The sequence below is a fragment of the Solanum tuberosum genome, unplaced genomic scaffold, assembly GCF_000226075.1.
Source record: "Solanum tuberosum cultivar DM 1-3 516 R44 unplaced genomic scaffold, SolTub_3.0 scf00164, whole genome shotgun sequence".
Taxonomy (NCBI): Eukaryota; Viridiplantae; Streptophyta; class Magnoliopsida; order Solanales; family Solanaceae; genus Solanum; species Solanum tuberosum.
Genome location: NW_006239092.1, coordinates 1,269,262 through 1,294,242, shown reverse-complemented (window position 1 = coordinate 1,294,242; position 24,981 = coordinate 1,269,262). Strand labels below are relative to the sequence as shown.

The 24,981-nt window shown below is 35.5% G+C and overlaps 1 protein-coding gene across 1 annotated transcript; it reads left to right on the top strand.

Moving 5' to 3' along the window:
- The first annotated feature begins 301 nt into the window (after nt 1-301).
- On the top strand, nt 302-24,282 carry LOC102593819 (exocyst complex component SEC6). Its single transcript, XM_006354002.2, has 24 exons — nt 302-653; nt 1,440-1,478; nt 1,703-1,791; nt 1,871-1,961; nt 2,637-2,726; nt 2,822-2,901; nt 3,439-3,531; nt 4,192-4,218; nt 4,437-4,544; nt 4,649-4,811; nt 5,942-5,997; nt 6,696-6,804; nt 7,921-8,061; nt 8,151-8,330; nt 9,391-9,474; nt 9,575-9,661; nt 13,238-13,282; nt 17,524-17,602; nt 19,089-19,158; nt 19,372-19,459; nt 19,560-19,649; nt 22,228-22,344; nt 22,682-22,744; nt 23,790-24,282. The coding sequence occupies exons 1-24, from the start codon at nt 525-527 to the stop codon at nt 23,919-23,921; spliced, it is 2,250 nt and encodes a 749-aa protein (XP_006354064.1). The 5' UTR covers nt 302-524; the 3' UTR covers nt 23,922-24,282.
- The last annotated feature ends 699 nt before the right edge of the window (nt 24,283-24,981 follow it).

The following is a 24,981-nucleotide window of genomic DNA, read 5'->3' as shown; positions in this document are numbered from 1 at the left end:
ATTAAAATTTTTGCTACTGTTCAAATTAAGATAACATTGGCGAATCAGACTCTTCAAATTTTGGATTCGCCTCTAAGGACGGAAAAAATATTTATCTAGATCATATACAAATATTTTAAAAATAATGTTTTTCATTTATATTCCGAATACTAAACACGAAAAAAAATATTTAAAAACCCTATTTATTTCTTAAAAAACATTTTATAAAAAAATTAAATATTTCGACACTCATGCATGTTTTACCTTTTACCAAACGTGAAGGTTATCTTTTCACCTGATGGGTTTCTTTGAATAGTCCAAAATATCAAACCCATTACCATGAAACCCGACCCGATTTGCAGAAACTCTTTCTTCTCCATTGAAAAATCGACCTGGATTGTTCACACTCTTTGAATCAACCCTTCGAAGGTCTTTTCCTTCGAGATCCCTATATACTCCATCTTCAATTTCAATTCAAACAAACAGAAACTTCTTCAAAATTTTCTCAGTGAATTAAGCTGTGAGATTTGTAAATAGTTGCGAAAATGATGGCTGATGATCTCGGCGTTGAGGCGAAGGAAGCGTCTGTTCGTGAGGTCGCTAAGCTATTGCCTTTACCTGAGCTTTTACAGTCTATTTCGTCGATCAAAGCCGATTACATTGCTCGTCAACAGGTTTCACATAGATCCACTGCTTATTTTTCCTTTTGTTTGTTTTATGGTTAAATTTAGAGTATGTTGTGAAGTTTTAATTTGTTCTGTCTAGGGAAATTTATTGTCATTTGTAGTTCAATTGTGTAGAGGAACTGTTATAAGAAACATTTGAGTTGTTGACGGTCTTTTTGAAGTAGATAGTGATTGATCAATATGAATTTTGGAGACAAACATGATTATTTCTTAATTCAAGTTTAAATTGAGGAAAAAATCTATTGTGATCAGGAAATTCTTTAAGAGCTACCTTATGCATCTGGTATCAGATGGCTTGTCATTTTTTTTTCTTTTTTCGTTGCCACATAAATGTGTTGCTTTGAACGTTTGGGTTTGGTAACTAAGTCGTTATTCCTGTATTTCAGTTTCTTTTCACATTGCTTCTTTATTGAAAATCTAAAAGTAATGTAGAAAATGCCATAAATACGATGGATTAAATTTCAGCTTTTGATATGTTGTGGTTATCTGTTAAAGTGATTTAATAACCTGCTAAAAGCAATAAGATTTTTTCTCGTGATTATAAACGAGTTGTTGATGGATCTTATCTGGCTTTCTTAGCCTCGCGTAGTTTATCACACATTGTAATAACATGAAGGTCCAATTTTGGCTGATGTTGTTGCACATGGTCATGTTTATTTGTGGCTTTGTTGTAGAGAAGCTTCTTGTTTCCTCATAGTTTCAACTTATTGGTCTGAACTTAAATTGAACTGCACTACATTACTTATGATCTGGTACTGTTTCATGTTGGATCAGGCAAATGATGCACAACTTAGTACGATGGTCGCCGAACAGGTATGTGGATGCTTCGACTTAATGTTTAAACGACGCATTCTTATATTTATATGATGTTATTGCAATTTCTTCTGTTTTTTGCTGTATTATTACTTGCAAAGCTTTTGAAGCTCTAATGTTCACCTTGTAATTTTTTCTTACATGGAGAGAAATGTTTGATTTGAGAAACATCATCTGCCTCCAGATACTAAACTCTAGCTGCTGTATAATTTTTTGGAATGCAGGTTGAGCAAGCTCAAGGTGGTCTGCAATCACTTTCCTTATCTCAGAAGACTATAAACCAGCTCCGAGAAAACTTCCTTTCTATTGAAAAGTATAATAATGATTCACTATTGTAGTTACGTATGGCATTATGTCTTGAGCTTGAGCTGAGTTCTTTCTTCTTGAACCAGGCTTTGTCAAGAGTGTCAAACTTTAATCGAAAATCATGACCAGATAAAAATTCTCAGTAACACCAGGAATAACTTGAACACTACTCTGAAGGTATGTCTTGCTCGTAGCTTTTTGTTCCTAGCTTTAAGGTAAAGCAGGTAAGTGAAATTTTTATATGACCTCTGAAGGTCTGTCTTGCTCATATCTTTTTTTGTTCCTAGCATTTAGGTAAAGCAGGTAAGTGAAATTTTTATATGACCTTTTCCTTAAAGATGACATCTTCCATCAAATCATGCTACACTGTCGCTGCACAGTCAACTGCACAATGTCATATAGGTTGCTAGTACTTCTGCTATTATAAACTCTGCTTGTGCACCTAACATTATTTATTTCATAGGTAAGCATTGTGCCTATCTTTATAACAGTGACTTTGGAGCCATTTGTCCATGGAACTTTTTTCTTTTCGTTTTTTTCCAAAGTAGCATTTGGTTATACATTGATGGTTGAACTGATTTTTTGAAAATGAATTTCAAGTTTGAAAACGTGATTTTGACAAGTTTTAAAGTGAAAATCTTTTCCACTCACAAAATTTCTATTTTTTTCAAGTCAACTACATGTCCAAACACAGCTTCAATTTCCAAATACACTTTTTCAACTTAACTTCAAATACTACTTTTCAAATGTCACATTTTTATGTCCAAACGCCTACTTAGTTTAGTCCAAAAGCTTGGAACTTTATGATGCTTCGCTGATTCTCAATCCATATAATTGCTTCGTCTCTCGTAGGATGTGGAGGGAATGATGTCAATTTCAGTAGAGGCGTCTGAAGCACGGGATTCTCTTAGAGATGATAAGGAACTAATTAACACCTATGAAGTAGGTTCTTCTCAGATTTATCACTTTCTTAATCATCAACTCTCTCCCTAGTTTTGCGCTGATAGTCCGGTGCGTCTAATTTAAATTGGTTACAGAGGTTAACTGCTCTTGATGGAAAGCGAAGGTTCGCGCTAGCTGCTGCAGGGTCTCATAAAGAAGAGGTTGGTAGACTAAGGTCAGTATCTTCTTTTTACTCAACTGCATGTTCATTTAGGTATGAATCATAGAATAAGTTCCTCTTTTATGATCCCATAATTTTAAAGTTTGTTTGACTGTTCACATTTTACCTGTGCTGCTTTTGGTTCTTGATATAATATCTATCCAGTGCAAGAAAATCTAATTGAACCATTCATGTTGGAATTTGGATAAACACACTAAGAATTGCTGCAGTCGAGGGCTTGCAGCTCTCTTTATGGAGAAAAGTAGTGACTATCAACTTAGACGTGCTAGTTTCAATTTCTCAATAACTGATGTAGTAAATTATGATGATGACGGAACGTTGCAACAACATACCATTCCAACAAACAGATAAAGGAAGAGCATTGCAGTGGCATCCGAACAATTATATGCTGCTTAAACTGTGTGTGCGTGAATTGTTAATTATTATAGTAAAACATATAAAAATGCTTTAATCCACTGATTGTTAGAAGACCTCTTACTTGTTGGCATTGGAATCTGACCATTTTGATTTGGAACTTTTGAAATTTGTCAGAGAATATTTTGAAGATGTGGATAGAACATGGGAGACGTTTGAGAAGACACTGTGGACCCATATTGCAAATTTCTCTAAACTGGCTAAGGATAGGTATTCTTTATTGTTTAAAGAATCATTTATCAAGCTGTCCAATCACGCTGCCTGCATTACGATAATCTTGTTTGTTGTGGGAGTTAATAGTTTGTGATTCATGATTACAAAGTACATAATTCATGATTACAAAGAATGCATAGATGGATGAATGATCTAATGAACAACCAAATGATAAATATATATGAAATATTGTAGTTGCGTCACTCATATCTTAATCTGTAGGAGACGAAGTGCAAGATTAATAGTGCAACGAGGAATCTAGGCTAGACTACACCATGTAATATGTTTGCATTGTTACCTAGATCCTACATGTTTGTCCACATACAATCAGTTAGCTCAAAAGCTACAGTATCACTTTAAGCTTCTAATTTTTTCCTTCATATTTTAATTCTTGGTTCTGTACTCTGAATCTTTTCTATATAACCACTTAAATAGATCTAGTTTGCTTTCCATCTATTTTTATTGAAATATTATGATTTGTGCATGTCATTTATAATTCCTAGTGAACTAATCTCTTCATGTACCTTATAGAAAAAATGAGTAAACTTATTCTTCATGTGTTAATTGACATCTTCTAGTTTGTGCTGAATCTCTTAAATTCATTTATTTATTTTTTGAATTCTGATTATGATATTGTTTGTTTGGCATAATTTGCAGCCCACAAACACTCGTCCGTGCTATAAGGTACGTTAGCTTAAATGGAAACTTTCATGGTCAATGCTGAGTTGATTAATAAGACATTTTTTCCCATTTCTAATTAACATACTTGTACTGTGTCGGAGCTGCCCCTATTATGCCAATAATCTTGACATATATTGCACATATACAGTGTATAGTACCTTCATTCTCATCAATACATGTTTCATGATTCCACGAACTGATAATTTTTCACCCTTATTCAGGGTTGTTGAAATGCAAGAAATCCTAGATCAGCAACTCGCAGAAGAAGCAGCTGAGGCTGAGGGAGGTGGTGCTATGGCTTCAGTCGCAAATCCTCGAAGAAATGCCAAGTAGGTGCTTTAGCTTGCCTGGTTTGTGCTTTGTTTAACTTCCTGTGTGCATCAGACATGCCAAAGTTATCAATGCATATTCTGATTAACGTTTTGGCCTGCAGAAAAACAACTTCTTCTAAAAATCTCACACAGCAGAAGTTGAAGGTTCAGGGAAAAGGCTACAAGGACAAATGTTACGAAAGTATAAGGAAGTCCGTTGAAGCACGTTTTGACAAATTGCTTGATGAGAAAGACCTTAAAACAGCTATAGAGGAAGCTAGAGTGGTTAGAATATCTGCTTTTACATGTTGTCGTGTTCAACTTGCCTGCATTTAGAAGTTAAAACTGTTTACTTCTCCAAAGACAGTTTTTATAATCGACAAATTGTTAGACAATGATTCTAAAGTAGACTTTTACATGGTAAAAAAAACATAAGTTCATCTTTTATGAAATCTTTCCGTTTGATGAAACTCTTGATGCTAATCAAGGACCTCCTCGCCTGTCAGGTATAGTCATACATGTTGACACGAATTGTCCCCATTTTCCTTCATCTTTCTGACAGAATACCAAGCTTTCCCGAGCACGTGCCCCATTTTTGTTGCTGATATCATGCCTTGCTAACTAATGTCTTGTTAACGACTCAACTAGCTTTCTGATGGAGCAGACATTGAGTGATTTGACACATTTGGTCCCTGTAGGTCTTATACTATCATTTCTCCTCAACTTGGCAAAGTTTGCCACCTTTGTTATCTTGTCTCTTTTGAGTTCAACTGCCATCATGCAAAAGAACCGCTTGAATTGAAAGGCTGTTGTCTCACCTAATTAGTTATAGGAAATGGTCGAGGAACACCTTAAAGGATTTACAAGGGACACAGCAATGAGAAGAAAACTAAGGAGAAATGGAACTCTGGGAAAAGATGCACAATTGGCTATGCTCCCTAAATAGTGAAATTGCAAACAATCGAAGACAAGGTGGATGTGATGATACAAATAAAACATATGTTGAGAGAATTGAGTTCTTATCCGAATAGTAAACAATTAGAACCCTTTCCATGGAGGTGCATGCCATGCTTTTCTTTTTAAAACCTTTTGGTTTGAAAAAAATCAGGATGCTTTTCTTCGTAAGACATGTCATAATGGGTTTGAACCTATTATATTAACACATAAATTTGTTGAGAAGATGACTAGATAAGGCGTTCTTTGAATTGATCCCCATTTGTTTCTTTGCTTGATAAAGAAAGAACATCTGTAAATAGTAGGAAGAAGAAATCAAGGTGAGAGATACATCCTCCTGCCAGAGATAAATGACAAAGTAGAGGAGAATTAAACTTTTGCTGTAATATGTGTTTATTCTCATACTAATTGCAGTTATCCTTTCCTATATTGGTATTTACATGCAATCTCATCAATTTCAGATAGGAGAAGAGCTTGGAGAGATATATGACTATGTGGCTCCTTGTTTTCCTCCAAGGTTCGTCCTATGCTCTTTACACCTATGTAATGTCATTTGTTTTTCCATTTGTCGGGAACAACTAGATTAAAGAATAACCTCCTACATTACTCATACTCTTAAGATTGTCCTCAGGACATTCTCACTATCTCAAATTTGGCTCTGTTGTATTCATCAGAGACTATGTTGGAAGTTTCTCCTCAATTTTGGAAATTACTTGGCAAAATAACTTTTTTAATCAGGAAAATGTCGTTCCCGGGGATAAAAAATAAAGTCAATTTTTGGCTCTGTTGTATCCATTATAGACTACGATGGAAGTGTTTCCTCAATTTTGGAATTACTTGTCAAAATAACTCTCATCTCTAACATTAGTCACAATCTGAAATGCTTCTCATTGCTATTAATTGCTTTCTATGACTGCTGAAGTATATATAGTTGATCAACATGATGTGATGTTCTTAATATTTTTGTTGATAGAGAAGTTTCACATGCATCTCGTCGGTACAATTTTCTTCAAAAGCTTTTGTTAGCTGTAAGCTACTGCTTGTGATAAATAAGCCTGAATTTTGGTCTTTATCATGCAACACTTTCAACTCAGAGGCATCAAAAAAAGGGAAAAAATAACTCAGAGGAGTCTGTACCCTAATATCTCTAAACAGATGATCTACTTCTGTTTCTTTTCCGTATGCTATTCTAACTTATACTTCATATGGTCTCAGATATGAAGTTTTCCAGCTCATGGTAAATCTTTATACAGAGAGATTTGTTCAGTGGCTGAGAAAGATGAGTGACCAAGCTAATAATATGACAAATATAGAAATTTTAAAGGTAATGCAACATTAATCATGTTGCCATTTTCTTTCTGTTGGATTACTTAGGCATGAGATTCTGTTGTTTGTTTGATTAAAAGTTAGAGAATATAGAAATCTTATAAATTATTGAATATTGAAGTCACCAAAAAGCATCTCAGTCAGTTTCTCTAATCTGAAGAATATTTGGTATTAATTCCTATGTTGTGGTCATAAGCTCATTACTTTAAGGTCAAAAGTTTGGTATGATTTGTTCAGTGGTTGAGAAAGCTGAGCGACCAAGCTAATAATATGATGAGTATATAGATTTTAAAATACAACTTTAATCATATCGGCATTTTCTTTTCTTTTCTTTTGGATAAGTTAAGGATTATGTTGGCATTAGAATTTGTTGTTAAATTAAAAGCTGGAAAATATTGAATTTTATGTACTATAGAATAGGGAAGTCATAATAAAAGCATTTCAACCAGTTATTCCGTATCTAATGAATATTTGACATTAATCCCTATGTTGTGGTCATGGGTTCATAGCTTTGAGTCAAAATTTGGTCAAATATGATTGTTTCTTTTACTACTTGTGGGCTTCTTTCTTTATTTTGACTTTATACAAATTAGGGGGTTCAATTTTTTACCTTTTTATCTGTGCTTGTAATTAATCTCAATGTTACTGGATTGTGCTTCCATCCTTCTCGTAAATTTTCACGGGTAGTGCTATAGCATCCAATCGTGGCCCATGGGGCAGTAGTCCGAAGTTCCTTATCCATGTTAACAGTTCACCTAATTGACTGATGGCTCAGTTTTGGTTCTTCTTTCAACCAGTAATAAATTTCTATCATGAAAAAGACAGTCAAGTCTAAGGGTTTCACTTTGGTTTCCTATCCCCCTTTCTGATTCTTTTGGTAACTGAGCTGTTGTGTCCATGACCTACATAATTCTGCAAAAGCGAAGTTCAGTTTCCTGGCTCATGCATAATTAACTATAACCACTTCCCATCATCATCTCAGCATGAAGATATTCATCTTCCCAAATAATCTTTTTTTTATGGGTGTGAGCAAATGGGTTCTCTTCCCCTCCCCCCTTTGCAAGAGATGTTGCTGTGATTCAGAATTGAGGTGTTTTTTGAATCCATGAATTAGGTAACAGGTTGGGTGGTCGATTACCAAGAAAGTCTAATTGAACTTGGAGTTGATGATTCTTTAGCTCAAGTTTGCTCAGAGAGTGGTGCAATGGATCCTCTCATGAATGCGTATGTTGAGAGAATGCAAGCTACAACAAAGGTTTAAACTCGATTCGTTATCATTATTGCTTTTCATATTATTTTAGGACATACATAATGCTGACTCTTTCATGTCACTTCGTAATATAGAAATGGTACTTGAATATCCTTGAGGCAGACAAAGTACAGCCACCTAAAAAGACAGATGATGGGAAACTATATACACCTGCTGCCGTTGACTTATTTAGGATCCTGGGGGAGCAGGTGCAAATTGTGCGAGAAAATAGCACTGATGTCATGTTATACAGGATTGCTTTGGCTCTCATTCAGGTAAGTTTGTTGCTTTCATTTTATATGGGGACAGATATTATGTTAATTTTAAGAACTAAAATGTCTTCTTCACAAGTACCCTCCTTTTCTTCTCAAGACATCACTGTCTTGCCTATATACTGAACTGAGGATATTTTACTCGAGGCTGCCTTTTTATCAGAGTGTGGGAGGACTTGTTCTATTTATTAGGAATCTTTCTTTTAGTGCTCTAGTTTTAGCAACTGGATCAATTCTTCTGGTATTTCAAGATTCTAAGATCTTTTGTCTTGCACTTTATTATCAGAGAGTGGGAGGACTTCTTCTATTTATTAGAGATCCTTCCATTAGTTCTCTAGTTTTAGTAGCTGGAGTAATTTTTCTGGTATTTCAAGATTCAAAGATCTATTGTCTTGTCTTTGTACTTATATACAGTGAATTTAGCTGGCTAGTTCACTATATACATCTACAAGGGAAAATCTTCAATGCTTTGCATTCTATTGCATCATAATCATGCATGTGTTGAACCAAAAAAAAAACTCAAATTTCTGGATTGTTTGCTAAAATTTTCCTTCGAAGTAGGGCCTGATGGTGCATGGTTCTGTCAGCATTTTTTCTGAAGTAGTTTTTCTCAACAAATTTGTACAAGTGATTCTCAAGTACTTTTAGTTTTTATAGAAAATATTTCATGAGGACTGACATATTATTTGAATTTTGTTGAGAGAAGTAGTTCTCCTGAAATGCTTCATCTTCTATATCCTTGCACGCGAAGAACATTTTTTTTCAGTTTTAGTTGCCATTCTATCCTTTGACGAGGCGAGAGAAAAGGAGGGAATGAATCTTTTGTTTTTATGATAATTGGTTTCCCCCTCTTTTATGTGTGTTTCTAAGATAACCTGCTTGATCAGACGTCAAAAATCTTGTCCAGAAACTGAAGGGACGTGTTCTTATTTCTCTCCCCTTTATGATACTGTTGGTGATCTACTCCATGTGAATTCATGAGTTTATGATTGGCAACAGCTTGATTTTCAGGTTTTTGAAAAGAAGCTCTCTCTAATGATTACTTGATAATGTTGCTTTCCAGGTAATGATTGATTTTCAAGCAGCTGAGAGGAAGAGATTGGAGGAACCTGCTTCTGAAATTGGTCTGGAATCCCTATGTGCAATGGTTTGTAAAATTTGGAAATCTGAACTGTTTATTGTGAAGTAGAAAGATCTTTAAATTACGCTGTGCTTTACCACTATGCTAAGAGATGGACACTCGGCAGATTAACAACAATCTTCGCTGTTATGATCTCGCGATGGAGCTAAGTTCTAGTACTCTTGAAGCTCTCCCACAGAACTATGCTGAGCAGGTCCTTATTAGTTTTTTCCCTCCTCCTTGAACTGCTGCGTAAATCTTCTGTGCTTACTGCCCTTTTGTCTTCAATCATCTTGACCGTTAGCTTACATCTAGGATTAATCTGATAGGATTTTATTTTTTTATGTTGATTTTGATTAAAAAGGTAATAGACAAAGGTGGTTCATATGTCAATGTCTTTAGTTCTTATTATTGTTATAATATTGCTGTTGTCTTGTGCATCTTGCTGGTATTATTATATTTTTACTTTTACGTATTAAGGTTGAAGGCTAGTAGGGTTAGCGTGTTGTCTTTCCTGGCGAGGGTATGGGTTGTTAGCGTTTGTAGTAGTCTTAGCCTTACACTTGTAGTTCTTGTCTGTGATTCCTATTGCCTTATGTTGTTTACTGCGTTTCACTTCTCGCATTATTTTCTTGATGTATTGCCCCCTTTGTTGATTATGCACTATTTTTCTTATTGGATGTTATGCTTTATATAATTCTCTTCCTTTACTTGGCTTTGTTACACTTGAGCTGAGGGTCTTCCGGAAACAGCCTCTCTACCTCCACGAGGTAGTGGTAAGGTCTGCGTACACTTTACCCTCCCCAGACCCCACCTAGTGGGATTTCACTGGGTATGTTGTTGTTGTTGTTGTATTTCTTGGTTAGGAAAATAGAGTCGCATTCTTTTGATAGGTGTAAATAGAGTCTCATTTATAAGGTAGAAAGGGTGTACAGGAGGACTGATGTCCACAACTATAGGAAAGTGTTACTTCTGATTCTGATAAAAAATAAACCATCCGATCTCGCTGAGGGTTGATAAATACTTGCTGATCATAAAAATTAATTTTTTTTTTTTGAAATAGGTAACTTTGTATTCACACAAAAGACCTCATCAAGAAATTGATGAGGAGGGATTTACAAACCCCCAGGGGGTGCCATCATTTTCAAATCCAAAACCAAATTTTCAAAAATTTACAATTGTCCTATAAACTCCACTAAACTATCTACTTCCCCCACTAAATCTTGCTTACACCAAAAAAACAAAAGACTAAGGCATCTCATCTTGATCGTCTGGGAACTGCTAGTCCTCCCTTCAAAGCACCTTCCATTCCTTTCTTTCCATAGTGTCCACCAAATGCAAGCAGGTACATTTTTCCACCAATCTTCCTTTGATCCTCTCTTCCCAATTCCTTGCCAGTGTGTTAGTACCTCAAAAGTGGTTCTGGGCATTGTCTAATTAACCCCGAGTATACAAATGAACATGTTCCACAGATCTGTAGCCATCCTGCAATGCAAAAATAAATGGCCATTTACTTCAGCCTCTTGTTCACACATATAGCACCTTGAGCAGATCTGTATACCTCTTCTTTGTAGCACTTCGTGGGTTAGACAAGCTCTTCTAATTACCAACCAAGTGAAGCAAGCAACTTTTAGAGGGATCTTAATCTTCCATATTAATTTCCAGGGCCAAAATGTTGTCAAAGAGTGGTTGGTGTTTCTTTCCCAGTAACAAGACTTTACTGTAAAAACTCCCCTACTATGCAATTTCCAAACTGGTTTGTCGGACTCTGCATTGATGCCAAGGAACAGGTTCAAGGCCTGGAGTAAATCTGCTACTCTTTCAATCTCCCAATCATTTAGAGCCCTTCTAAACATAAGGTTCCATCCTTGAGGACTCCACATCTGCGCTATAGTGTCATTCTGTTGTAGGCTAATAATGTACAAGTCAGGAAAGAGTATCCTCATTTTCACATCGCCTAACCAGATCTCATTCCAGAAGTTGATCTTCAGGCCATTCCCCACTCTGAAAGTCACCTGCGCATTGAAGTCAGTCCACATTCTCCTAATAGTTTTCCATACTGAGCACCCAAAAGTACCATTCACCTCTTCAGTTATCCAATTACTCTGTAGGCCATATTTCTCAGCTATGAACCTCCTCCATAATGCTGTATCTTCGCAACAGAATCTCCACAACCATTTCTGCATTAAACTAGTGTTCTGAATACTTAAATTCTTAATGCCCAGACCTCCTTGTGCTTTGCTCATTATCACCTCTTCCCATTTAACCAAGTTGTATCCTTGCTTCTCTTTGTTCCCTTGCCAGAGGAACACCCTTCTCAACTTGTTGAGTTTCTTTCCAATACTTTTTGGTAGTGGAAGACTTAGCGTATAAGTTGGGAGGGCATCTAGAACTGATTTTATGAGAGTCACTCTACCTCCCAGAGATAAATATTGACTCTTCCACCTTGTCAGCTTCCTTTCACTTCTCTCCAAGACTTCACTCCATACTTCCAAATCTTTGTTCTTGGCTCCCAAGGGCATCCCCAGATATTTGGTGGGAAGAAAGGCCACTTGGCAGCCCAGGTTGTCGGCTAGGCCTTGCATATTATTGACTTGATTAACTGGGAACATGCAACTCTTCTGCCAGTTCACATGTAGACCTGAAATGGCTTCAAATATGGTTAGTATTGCCCTCAGATGCCTAATTTGCGACACTTCTGCACCACAGAACACAAGAGAGTCATCTGCATACAGTAGGTGTGTAATCTCCATGTTATTAGCTCTGTTAGTATATGCACCAAAGCCTCTTACCCACCCCAATTCATTAGCCTTTCTAACCATGTAGTTGAGTCCCTCCATTGCTAGATGGAGAGCACAGTATTCAAAACATGTCCTGAAAGAAACTTACCTTAGAAGTATTGACATTGGGCTGTAACCAAAAACTTAATATGACAACCAATTATGTATGTTTCCAGAGAAAAAACGTCACCCTTTTTCTGCAATGAAAGCCCAACGTTTTCCAGTTAAAGACTCAATAAATGAAGTGGAAGCACATAAAATTTATCAAACAGTCGGATAACCTCTGCCACAAGCTCTTGCCAAAGAAAAATAGAAATGTGAAAGGGTCACATAAAATATAACAAATATAATGATGTAGGTTACTAATCCAGAAAGGACCTACAATCAGAATAGCCCGCTTCATGTGAGTAAATCATGAGGCAATGTAACATAGAAGAATCAGAAGTTGGGTGCGGAAATATGAGAATCTATGACGTTTCTATTCCTCCGTGTGAATGTGTGGGCGTGTGTGTATGGTTCGATCAAAGATTCCTTCTCATAAGCCTCCCCATTCAAGCAACTCCTGCTATTTCCCCTTCATTGTTGGTGAGAGCTGAGATTCTGCGCTGCAGCAGTGGTACAACCTTCATGGCTCGATACTACCATATTTTACGATTAAGATAGTCTAATTTAGTACATAGACCCACTATTGCCTGATGTAGACCAGCAAGTATTTCTATTCTTTGATGTTGTAGACTATGATTTGTTTTGAATATATGGTTTTCAACAATGCTTTGTCAAAGAAATATGGATGTCAGATATGGTTAGTGAGTTCTGCATTCAACTCTTCTTATCAATGTGATTATTTGTTTAATTCTTAGTTATTTGGCCTAGAAGTTGCATTTCTGGCACTCACATTTATCTCTTGTCAATGTGATTATTTTTCAAGTCCTAAGTTGTTTGCGCTAAAACTTGCATTTCTGGCACTCAAGTTAACTTCTCTTATATTAAGTTCTTTCATTGCTTCTCAGGTTAATTTTGAGGACACTTGCAAAGGGTTTCTAGAGGTTGCAAAGGTACATTAAAGGCTTCATTTTATGGATGCATGTGACTATAATTTTTTAATTAAGTGGGCAACCTATCTCATTTTGAGGATTGTTTTTTTTTTTTTTTTGCGACAATCTCTAGAGTTAATTCCCCACTCAATTTTATCAAGGAGTTTTAAGGGACGGCCTACTGGAACCCTTCGGGGTGGCCCAGTGGTTTGGGCTTGGGACTTCCATGTTGGAGGTCTCAAGTTCGAAACCCCTTGCCAGCGAAAGCAAGGGATTTGCCTTCTGGGTCGAGCTCGTCGCACCAGGCTTGCCTAGTGCGGGTTACCTCTCCTATGTGGTTTGCGAGCTATTGCATAGGAGCGGGGGTTTTACCCTGTGCGCACCCAAAGGGTAGCGGCTGCGGGTTTCCCTTGTCATCAAAAAAAAAAAAAAGGGACGGCCTACTGGAAACTAGATATAAGCCAAATGTAGAGATGGCAAAATTAGCCCTTGAAACATAACCCATTCAACCCCCTAAGTTTGGGTGGGTTATTGACCCGCCTATTCCAACCCATCAAAAATGAGCTTATATGTAGTCCAAATTGACCCATGAGAAATCTCATCAAAATATTTTGAAAAAAGACATTTTTTTATTTGATGTGTTATATATAGCCTTAGCAAAGAAAATATTGCTTAAGGTTGAAGGTCATCAAAAAATATAGCCATATCAAAGAAAATAAATAGTTTTATTAGGTACTAAAATTATAAATGAATAAATAAAGCAACTAAAACTTAGTAAATATTGGGCGGATTGGGTTATGGCCTGCATTTTAGGCCATTTCAGCCCAAGTAACTTTTTGGCGGGTTATTTATTAACTCAGACCATTTTAACACCTACAGTTAGATATAGGTGCATTAGTTCAATATTGCTTAAGGTTGAAGTTCTCAAGTCAAGGATCGTAAAGTCCATGACACGTTTCTTTCCCGAAACGATATTAAAGAACATATATTTGTTGGAGGCACTCTTTGAGGTGCAAAACATTAGAAAATTGAAGTAGCCTATAAAAATTGTATAACCCATCCAAAATCTCTAACATCCTTGCCATTTCAAGAAAATAGAAGGAAATGATATCATATTGGAAATACCAAAGAGTTAAAATTAAGGCTTAGTTTATTATATTTATATTAGGTTGTGTCTTAATAATTTTCTTTTAGTTATATTAGATTAGGTGTTTAACAGGTGTCCTTGTTGTCTGTTTTGGGACTTCCATGCTAGTGTGGGGATAAGGGACAAGTGTGAGATTTAAAGAACTTTTAGTGTTAGGGAACTCTTAATTCTCCTTAAAAGACAAGTTAATTTGCTAGTGTTGGAATGAGTTGGACCAGAGCTTAATGGATATGGAGGGCTTGCTTTTTCGTTTTCCTATTGTTAGGATATGAGGGCTTGTTTTTGTTCTGTCTAGCTTTGGATTGAGGCATAATTGATGGATTGGTTGACAAGCAAAGTACCCAACAACATAAATCCAAATGCCTTTTTTGGGTAAGCCCAAATTGGACAACCATCGAAGGTGATTGTCGAAGTTTTTGCACAGATTGCCGCTATTTCGGGGTGATCTTTATTTTTGCCCCTACTGCTGATTTTATGAAAATTTGTGGATCAAATTACCATTATGGATGGTCTACTTTTGCTTGGCGTAAGTTTAGAGAACTTTTGCCTTATCTGGCGCAGGTTGTAGTAGCTAATTTGCTTGTCATAAGTTTAGAGAACTTTTGCCTTATCCAGCATAACTCGGGAAGAAGAAATGGTTGGACTTGCTTCTTTTCATTTGGAGGGCAATGCACAACTTTGGTTTCTTCAACTAGAGACTGAACTACCTCAACTGTCTTGGGATGACTTCAAACGTCATTGTAACCTTCGTTTTGGGCCACCAATCAGAAGTCAGAAATTGGGAGAATTGGCTAAGCTACGCCAGATCGGGTCTGTGGCAGATTACCAAGAAACATTTGAGCAGTTAATTTCGCGGGTTGGTACACTCACAGTCACAAAAAATTGAACTTTATATCAACGGTCTTACTAATTATATAGCAATTGAGGTTGAGTTGCATAATCCTCCAGATTTAGCTATGGCAATGAGTTTATCCCCATTTTATGAGCGCAAGGAAAAACTCATTTGTTCGCAATTGTTAGATGCTTGCACATCAAAGACAATAGATTTTTCACCTCAACAATATGTCAGATTTGTGAAGAAACTGACCAGATCTGAAATGGAGGAAAGGCGACTTAAGGGACTTTGTTTCAACTGTGATGAACCATTCGCTTGAGGTCATCAGTGCAAGAAGTTTTTCTAGATTGACTCTATATACAATGAGGAAGAATTTGTTAGAAAAGGGGGAACTACTAATATTTTCCACACTTAGCGCTTGAGGGAAAGCGCGCTTTGAAGAGGGGAGTAATGTTAGCACTCCTTTTAGTCTACCAATGTTTTACACATGGAAGATTTAAGGAAATTAAGTTTTTTATTTTTTATTTCTATTTGCAGTAGATTACTACAGCTTTTTTTTTTTGAAAATGGTAACGATGTATTATATCACAAAAGTACATGGGTTGTACTCAAACCTTATATACAGATGCACTCTAGACACTCCTACTCTATTTCTATATTGAGTCTAGAACATCAACTATAGAGACAGTGTCATTTGAGTATAATTGATTACACCAAAAACATAACAACAAAATGCAGTTTAGTTTAACATCCTGCACACTATTTTCTATGCCTTCAAAACATCTGGAATTCCTTTCTTTCCAGATTGCCCACCATATTGAAGCAGGGATAATTCTCCATCTAGTTCTGTCTTTTTCAAGGGCACCTGCCTCCTCCCAGCTGTACAAGGCCTCAGTAACTCTCCTAGGCATAGTCCAGGATATGCCTTTAAGGCTCAAGAAAATCCTCCAAAGCTGCCGGGTGTATGTGCAGTGTAGAAATAGATAGTTTGCAGTTTCTAAGGTTTCCCCACATAGGAAACACCTAGAGCATAAGGTTATCCCCCTTTTCATTACATTATCCTGAGTCAGGGCAGCTTCCTTTGCTAGCAACCAAATAAAGCATGAGACTTTGTGTGGGATTCTACACTTCCATATTTGTTTCCAAGGCTAGATGGGACTCTGCTGGCTTGATTCATCCATTAGCCTGTAAGCTGAATGCACTTTGAACTCTCCTCTATTGTTGCCTTTCCACCAAAGCATATCCTCATATGCCTGAAGTCCAGTAAAATGTCCAACCAAGTTGAGGAATTCTGCCAACCTCATCACTTCCCAGTCATTTGGTTCTCTCCTGAAGATGAAATTCCATCCTTGTGCTGTCCATAGTTCTGCAATAGTTCTTTGTTGGAACATTGCCAACTTTTGCCTTATTTTTTTTTTTTTTTGATAACCGAGAAATCCGTCTGTGACCCGCCCTTTGGACCAATCACAGCCTTCTAAACTCGGTGGATAATGGGCCCACCCCTCTACCCTTCTCCACTTAAATACCGGGCTTCGCTTTGCATGGTGTGGGGCTTGAACCTGCGACCTAAGCCACAAATCCTCCACCTTTTTTTTTTGAATAAGTTGTGCAGTATCTATTTCACTTGGCATAAGATAGAGAACTATTGCCTTGTCTGGCATAAGTTCTGTTGGAATTAAGTTATGCCTCTTACGACATACCTTGTGGGTTCTGAAACTGAACTTATGCCTCTATTAGCTTAAGTTTTGTAGGAACTAAGTTATGCCTTTTACGACATAACTTGTAGGTTTTGAACCAAACTGAACTTATGGTAGGAATTAAGCAGAATAATTTGTGTTATATTATGATACAAAATATAAACTTATGCCTAGTGAATTTCTTTAGATTTTTCGATGTCCGGTATTTTTGGCCTTTTTTTGGTTTCTTAAAGAGGAACACTTAAGTGGATGCGCCGACACTCTGTCTACTTTAATTTTATAATATATAAATCCTTTTGATAAAAAAAAGTGCTGAAGGGAAAAAAATTTGAAGACCACTAAGGGAAAAATTAAACACCACACCGAAATAAGGGCATTCGTGCAAATGACCTGTAATTGTCAGTGTTTGTTGCTTAGAGGTCTCAAGTCTTGTCTGAACAGACGATATTTGAGAAGGGGCAGACTAGTGGACTTGACACTTGCGTGGCAAGAATGGGGAGCGTTAAAGTTCACGGAGTAGACTCTCGACCATATGCTTCCATTTACAAATATCTCGTATCTGACCTGCTCTCACTTATTGCAGGAAGCTGTTCATCAAACTGTCAGTGTTATCTTTGAAGATCCAGGAGTAGAGGAACTGCTCGTTAAATTGTATCACAAAGGTGAGATGTTCCTCAGATTTCTTTCTGCTGCTAGGAGCTCTCGCTCCATCTGTTGAAAGCATTTATCTCTGATTTGTTACTATCTGTCAGTGTAAACTTTTGGATCTACTCTGTCTTTTTGCTATGTTCACAAAGAGATTCTAATCATTTTACGTCATACAGTGTCTCCAGTTGCTTGTATTTTCTTGAGCATTTTCTTTTGTTATCCCAGTTGGATTATTTTGATTGTATACATGTATTTGCTTCTTTTATATTTTTGATAATGCTATCATCATGATTACCCATATATTGAAGTATCTGCTCAAAGATGAAGAGAAGAAAGCATGAGTTGATCATTTATCCCTTCATGGCTTCATCCCCAAAATAAGTCTCCATCTTTCCTTCTCGTGTCTAAAAATATAAATGCTAACTGTTCTTACTTAAAAAGAGAAAGGTCTGGTTTATTTATGACACAAGGTTATAAATAACACAATTTTTTCATTTGTTCCTCGTAACAAACCCTTTTTCTATTATTACTTTGGAAGACAGTTTTTCTAAAAGAAGTTTGTACTTCCTTTATCAAAAAAAATAAAATAAAAGAAGTTTGTACTTCCAGTTTTAAACAAAGGGAAGATTACTCGTAGAATAATTATTTTGTACTTCCATTTTGAACATTAGAGTAAGAGAAGTGTTTATAGTAACATAGAATGTCAACTGAAAATTACTCGTAGGATAATTATTTTGAAAATATATCACGTCAAGATTAAGATAATATAAATATTACTTACGTAATTTGAATTGATATTTGAAAAACAAACAAGAAAAGTTGGTCGGATAATTGTGATGGAACGATAAAGCATTAAGATACTACTAGTGAAATTTAATTTCATAATTCTGTGTGGAGTCATTAGTTGTGTGACTTGGCTTAAAACGTCGTCCATTTCTTTGATAACCAAAGAAAATCCGATAGAATCTTTTTTCTTCTTCTTTCATAGAATGGGGCTGTCAGTAACTCTGGCCATCATCTTGTTAATTCCGGATATTTAAGTGGCTCGGAAAGTTATTGAAGGATGTCACAATCAAAAGTTATTGAAAGGATTTTACTAGTACACTTCAACGAACAATCAATTCTAATTTGTCAAACTGGGATATTGAGTTTGGATAAAGGGATTGCTAGAAAAGATGGTTGTAACCAATTCGAAACTAATTTACGGAATTTGCGTAGCAATTAACGTTAGGAACAAGATCTGCAACCGTTATAAACTGTTCTGCAACCTAGCAATGGACGATTGAAGCAATATATTTCTAGCCACATAAAAGGAGTCTAACCATTATGTACTGTACCAAATAAAAGCTTTCTATTATCTTCGTGCCTATCAAAAAAATATGTGAAGCATTCTGTCAATGAATTAATCCAAGTCAGATATTATGCAAATGATTTAGGTTGTCAATTGTCATAATTTTAAACTCTAGCCTTCACTTGAATATTCTATGTTTTATATCTCAGATTGGCTGGAAGGACAGGTTACCGAGTTCCTAGTTGCAACATTTGGAGACTACTTCACTGATGTGAAGATGTGAGTTCTCTTCTGTGCTTAACTCTTATAATAGCTTTGAATGGCATCATCATGTTACTGTGCTCCTCCCATGGAATTCTTTTTCTCCTATTCATGTGAGCTATTAAAATATTTTTATGTTCACATGCAGTTGCAGCAACAGTTTCTAATTGAGAGATATCCTAGAATGAGTGACACATATCCTTAACTTTGTGTGTTTCACAATTTTTAAAGGTACATTGAAGAAAGATCATTTAGGCGTTTTGTTGAGGCTTGCCTGGAGGAGACTGTTGTTGTATATGTGGATCATCTACTTACCCAGGTTTATTTGAAAAGTTCCTTACGGTTCATTCATTTGATACAGGTTTTATTTTTGGGCTGTAACACAATTTCGCTGACTATTTTATGTCTCCTCATGGTAGAAAAACTATATTAAAGAAGAAACGATTGAGAGGATGAGGCTTGATGAAGAGGTTCTCATGGATTTCTTTCGGGAGTACATTAGCGTATCTGTAAGTCCAACAACTTTCTTATTGAGCTCTTACTATTACCTGAGATATATTTTAAGTTTTTGGGGAATTTCGAAACTCATGCACATATTGCACTTAATTCGTTGGTGAATGTGGCAAATAGGTATGCACCTCAGCGTATGTGTACATCTTTTAGTTCTTACCTTATCCCATTTACTTCTGCATTTTCAGATATGGATAAGTATTGCCTTTCTGTCTTTAGAAAGCTTGCCAAATCCTTTTTTGTGAATTTCATGTTCTAGTTTATGAGTTAAATGTCTTCAAATTACAGAAGAGTTACAAATTACTATACCAGTCTCTTCTATCATTATTTTGGCTTAATGTAGAACTTAAACTCCAATTTCGGTGCAAGAACACTGCCTTTTTAATCAACTTTTTTCTAAGTTTTATTTATTTTAATGTACCATTGTCAATGCCAATTTAAGGCTTTTTTTGAATTTTATTTTTGGGCTAAAATGGTGGCAATTCGTTCATCCTAAGTTCAATTTGGTAGCAATTAAACAGAAAATAAGAATGAAAAACACTAGACTTGTTGTGTAATGTAATTATGGCCAAGTGCAACAAATATAAACATAGGATTTGAATTCACTCTGAATCCTACATGTAAAAAGAATATATATATTGCATGGAATCTCTTATTTTTCAGTTTTAGATTGTAACTCTAGGAGACCATTGGATAATTAGCACCAACTTGCCAGCAAGAGATTTGTGAAACATTTTGCAAACAAGAGAAAATACTTTGCTTAAAATAATGACAAAAGTGATTTGTGAAGTGCTTAAAAGCTATTTCAACTTAAAAGCACTTAAAATAAACCAATCCAACTTGAGGCTCCAAGAGCTTTGTTGTGTCTCAAAGTTATATCAGGCTTCACAGAGAGACTTTTTTATGAGGTAAGGGAAATTTCATTATAAGGCATCAAGAAGATGCAGACCAAATTGCAGAAAATAAGATGTTTGCTCAGATACACAAACTAAGCTATAACTAAGGTTTGAAACGTTAAAGAGTATAAACAAATAATTGTAAAATATTTTATATTGTATAAGGGCTTTATTTCATGTAAGTTTCCACTAGATTTGAATCCCTCGGTTATGTTTTACCATCATATCGAGGTATTTGGAGATCAAACTTCAACTTTATACTACAATGTCATGTGATAAACATATAATTGTAAATAAGGAAAACTTGGTTACAACATTTTAGAGATGAAAAGGCCATATATATTTTATAATATGTCTGCTAGAACTTGAAGGATGAAAGATTTTTTTTTTTTGATAAGATAATGGATTTCCTAGAAGGCATCAAGAAGATGCATAAATTACAGGGCATAGAAAAGTTAAAGACATTGTTAGCTCTATACTATAGGCTAATCTAAAGTTAAGGAGCTAACAAAGTCCAAAAAAGCTTCAAGAGAATTGACAGGGGAGAAATTGCTCCAGGTACATAGAGTTGTTAAAACTCTTGCCTTAAAAATGTAGCATGGGGAAGAAGTGCCTTCAAAACATCTTTTGTTTCTTTCTGTCCAGACACACCAAAAAATGCAAGCAGGGATCATCTCTCATACTACCTTAAGGATAGAGTGAATATTTTACTTCTGAAATTGGTTCCAAGAAGTGTTGTGTTAAATTCTAGCCTTAAGGATAGAGGGAATATTATACTTCTGAAATTGGTTCCAAGAAGTATTATGTATTTATGTTGGTTGCCTAGATATAAAGCACCAAACTCTATGTCATGTTAATGAAAAACAGAAATTAACAGCAAAAGGAGAGTCAAAATAAGTAAGCAACTAGCCAGAGAATTGAAGAGATCGGAAATTTTATGTAGTCATGGTACTAGGAAGAAATAAAGGAATATACTTTACTGAATCCAGTAAATACAATACCACTAGCTGTCTTTTTAATCGTTGGACTAGTTAATTGAGGGTTTTGTGTGGATAGTTTCTTTGCGATCCAACAATGGATGTGTATTGGTTGTCTCCCCTTTAGTCTTTAGATCTATTACATCTAATTAAAGATTTTCATGTCAACTGAAAAATAAGGTTACATCTAATATATCATTATGATATGAATTCAATCTCAAGCTATTCTAATGAAATCCTGACATAATTTAAAAGATCCTACTGCCCAGAGCTTTGGTCTGGTGATAAGAGCACAGGCACGTGATGACCTATAAAAAAGAAAAGAGACCGCAATGCATGCTTGTGGATTAACTGCACATCACTAGTTCAAATCATAATAGAATTGCCTAGTATTTAAGTGGAAAATGATAGATAGACAGGCTCATTATGCTCAGAGTTTTGAACCACGCGCCATCTGGCCCTTGGGGATTTCTCAGTAATAGAAAAAAATAAGTTAATCCTACTTTTCCAATTGAAATTTATATATCTGCATTACTGGTGCTTCAAATCAAAAACATACAGTGTGTGTGTGTTTATATATATGCTGTCTTAACTTTGGTAACTACCAAGTTGTCTTTTTATTGCGAAGACATTGTATGTCAGTGTGACAAGGAGTACATGATGTGTACCTTTATAACTTATCTCAAATTTTCAATCCACTGCAGAAAGTAGAGAGCAGAGTAAGGATACTCAGTGACTTGAGAGAACTTGCTTCATCTGAGAGCCCTGATACTTTCACACTGGTTTACACAAATATTTTAGAACAGCAACCAGACTGTCCGGTAAGTTTTTTGGACTCTTCTCATCCATGCAGAGATATTGCAAAAACTTAAGAATCACTATGAATCTACATCTCAGTTAAAAACTGAAATCTAGAGTGTGGAAGCTGCTGCTTTTTTTTTTTTTAAATAAATAAATTTGGGGATAGGGGAAAAGGAAATGGAGAGGGGATTACATTGTGGGGAATCGAACCCTCACCAGCAAGGTGGGAGTTCAGGAAGCCAACCAACTGAGCTACCAAGATTCCCCCGGAAGCTGCCTGGTTATAATCATTATTTATTGTTTTTAGTTTGTCTCCTAATGATCCCTGTTATTGAGCATTGTTACTCTCAACTGCAGCCAGAAGTAGTTGAAAAGATTGTGAGTCTGCGAGAAGGCATACCACGAAAAGACGCAAAAGAGGTATATATGTGTTATCTAACTGGCACACATGTTCAAAATTTTATTACAGAACTGAACTATTTGAGAAAGTCTACTCATCAACTTATCAAAAATAATATGTTGCTACTCATTAGCAGTTCTTTTGTTTGCTCTTTTCTACATTTCCGAATTTGTATATTTATACAATGCAGGTTCGTCCTTAATTTGGATAATTGAGTTTGTATATTATATATAATTTGTATATGTAGACACCTCTTATGTTAGGCTTGTCAATTTGTATATGTGTATATAGTTGTAATTTGTATATGTATATACTCTTTGTATAAGTATGTATGTGGAAATTTTATACAAATAAGAGACAAGCTTGGCTGTAAATTGTAAATTGTATAAGAGGGTATTTGGATTGACTTAAAAGTTGGTCAAACCTACTTTTATGTCAGTTTTTGACTTCTGGAAGTGTTTGATAAAATATAAACAATAACTTAAAATAAGTCAAAAATGACTTAAAATAAGTTGAGAAGTGTTTGGCAAGATCAAGAATGACTTAAAATAAGTTTAAAATGACTTAAAATAAGTCAAAAACCAAAAGTTAGGTCTCCCTCTACTTTTATTTTTTTGACTTAAAAGTTATTTCAGTTTGACTTTTATTTTTGACTTAAAAGCTATTTTTTTAAGCCAATCCAAACGGGCCCTAAATCCCTGCAATGCATTAAATGAAGTTATCATGTTATTTTAGTAAGTTGTGATTATGTATCATTGCTTTGGGGATGCATCATTTATTTTTTCTTGTTTCACCATACTTCTGATAAATATCCATTCTTAGCTATAAATATATTCATTATGTATAAAGCAGAAACTTGTCAGTTGTGGGTGTTCTTTATGCCCAAAACCCATGTTTGCAGATTTCTCCAAAATATTTGTCTATTCCTTGTCGACATTTATTGCAAGAACAGTGATATTGCTCTTGAATCTCATGCATTTACAGCGTCCCCATGTTCATCGCCTTTGAGAAGATAACTTGGTTTCTCTTTATTGCTTTCTTGATGGGGATTTCTTTATGATATAGGTTGTTCAAGAATGCAAAGAAATCTATGAAAATTCTCTGGTAGATGGAAATCCTCCAAAAACAGGTTTTGTTTTCCCCAGGGTGAAGTCCTTATCAGCGGCAAAACATTCAATATGGCGAAAGCTCACCTAGACAGCTGCTGCAACAAATCGTTTGTTTCAGTCGCTGAGTATTTCCTGTACATGCCTTCCGTCATAAATGTACAGATTGGGACTATATTTTCTGTCTTCATATGATTTGATTTATTTAGCTCATTTGTTCGGATTGTAGTTGCCTTTGCCAAATATGTATTCATTCCTTTTACCATTTTAGCTACTACCAATTTTGCAACCGTTAGGGTTTCAGCGTACTCGCTCGGGTTCTACTTGTAATGATTGTTAAATAATAGGTCAGCTGAGTTCATTCTCTCTTTCTGTGTGTTGATTCTTGAAATGTTTCAACAATGAACAGATCGATCCCTTTTGTTGTAGCATAAAGACTCGTAAATTTGTTACTTTATGTGTTCAAAGGGATTCAGTCAGAAACTCAAATACAAATGTGGTAACACAAAAACTTTATATATTTTTTAGAAACTCAAATCGTGTATGGGATGATTCTTCACTCTTTCTAACTTTGAGAAATGTACAATTGATTACTTAACGTCTAATTTAGCTTTACCACTTTATTTGAGCTTACATTACTAGTTCTCTAGGTGATAGACGGTCGTACGTTAGTATTAAATTACTTGATTTTAGATGCTTTTGGCTTGTATTAGAAAATGAAAATTGTTCAAATGTAGTTTTAACGAATTATGAATATAGTCGATCTCAACTAATTTAGATTCAACGTGTAATCATTGTTGTTTTAAACAAATAAAGCTCTAGCCAATGAACATGTGATTTAGGAAAACAAGTGATAAGAGTATGTAGAGACAGAGACCAAATTCAATCAAAAGAATTAACATATAAATAATATGAAAGTCCAGAAATTCCGCATTATGCTTGCTCTAATCATGTCAAAATTGAGAAAAAAAGGGATAAAGTTAACACAAACAAAACACAACTTGTACTTAAACACCTTTTAAAATATATAACATATGGGGAATGCTTCCCACTTGCTCCACTTGACCAAACCACAAATAAGACACAAAAAACACTCATTTTAACTCACTAATTTACTAATTAACTTATCTTAGTGCTAATCAGTGCTGTCT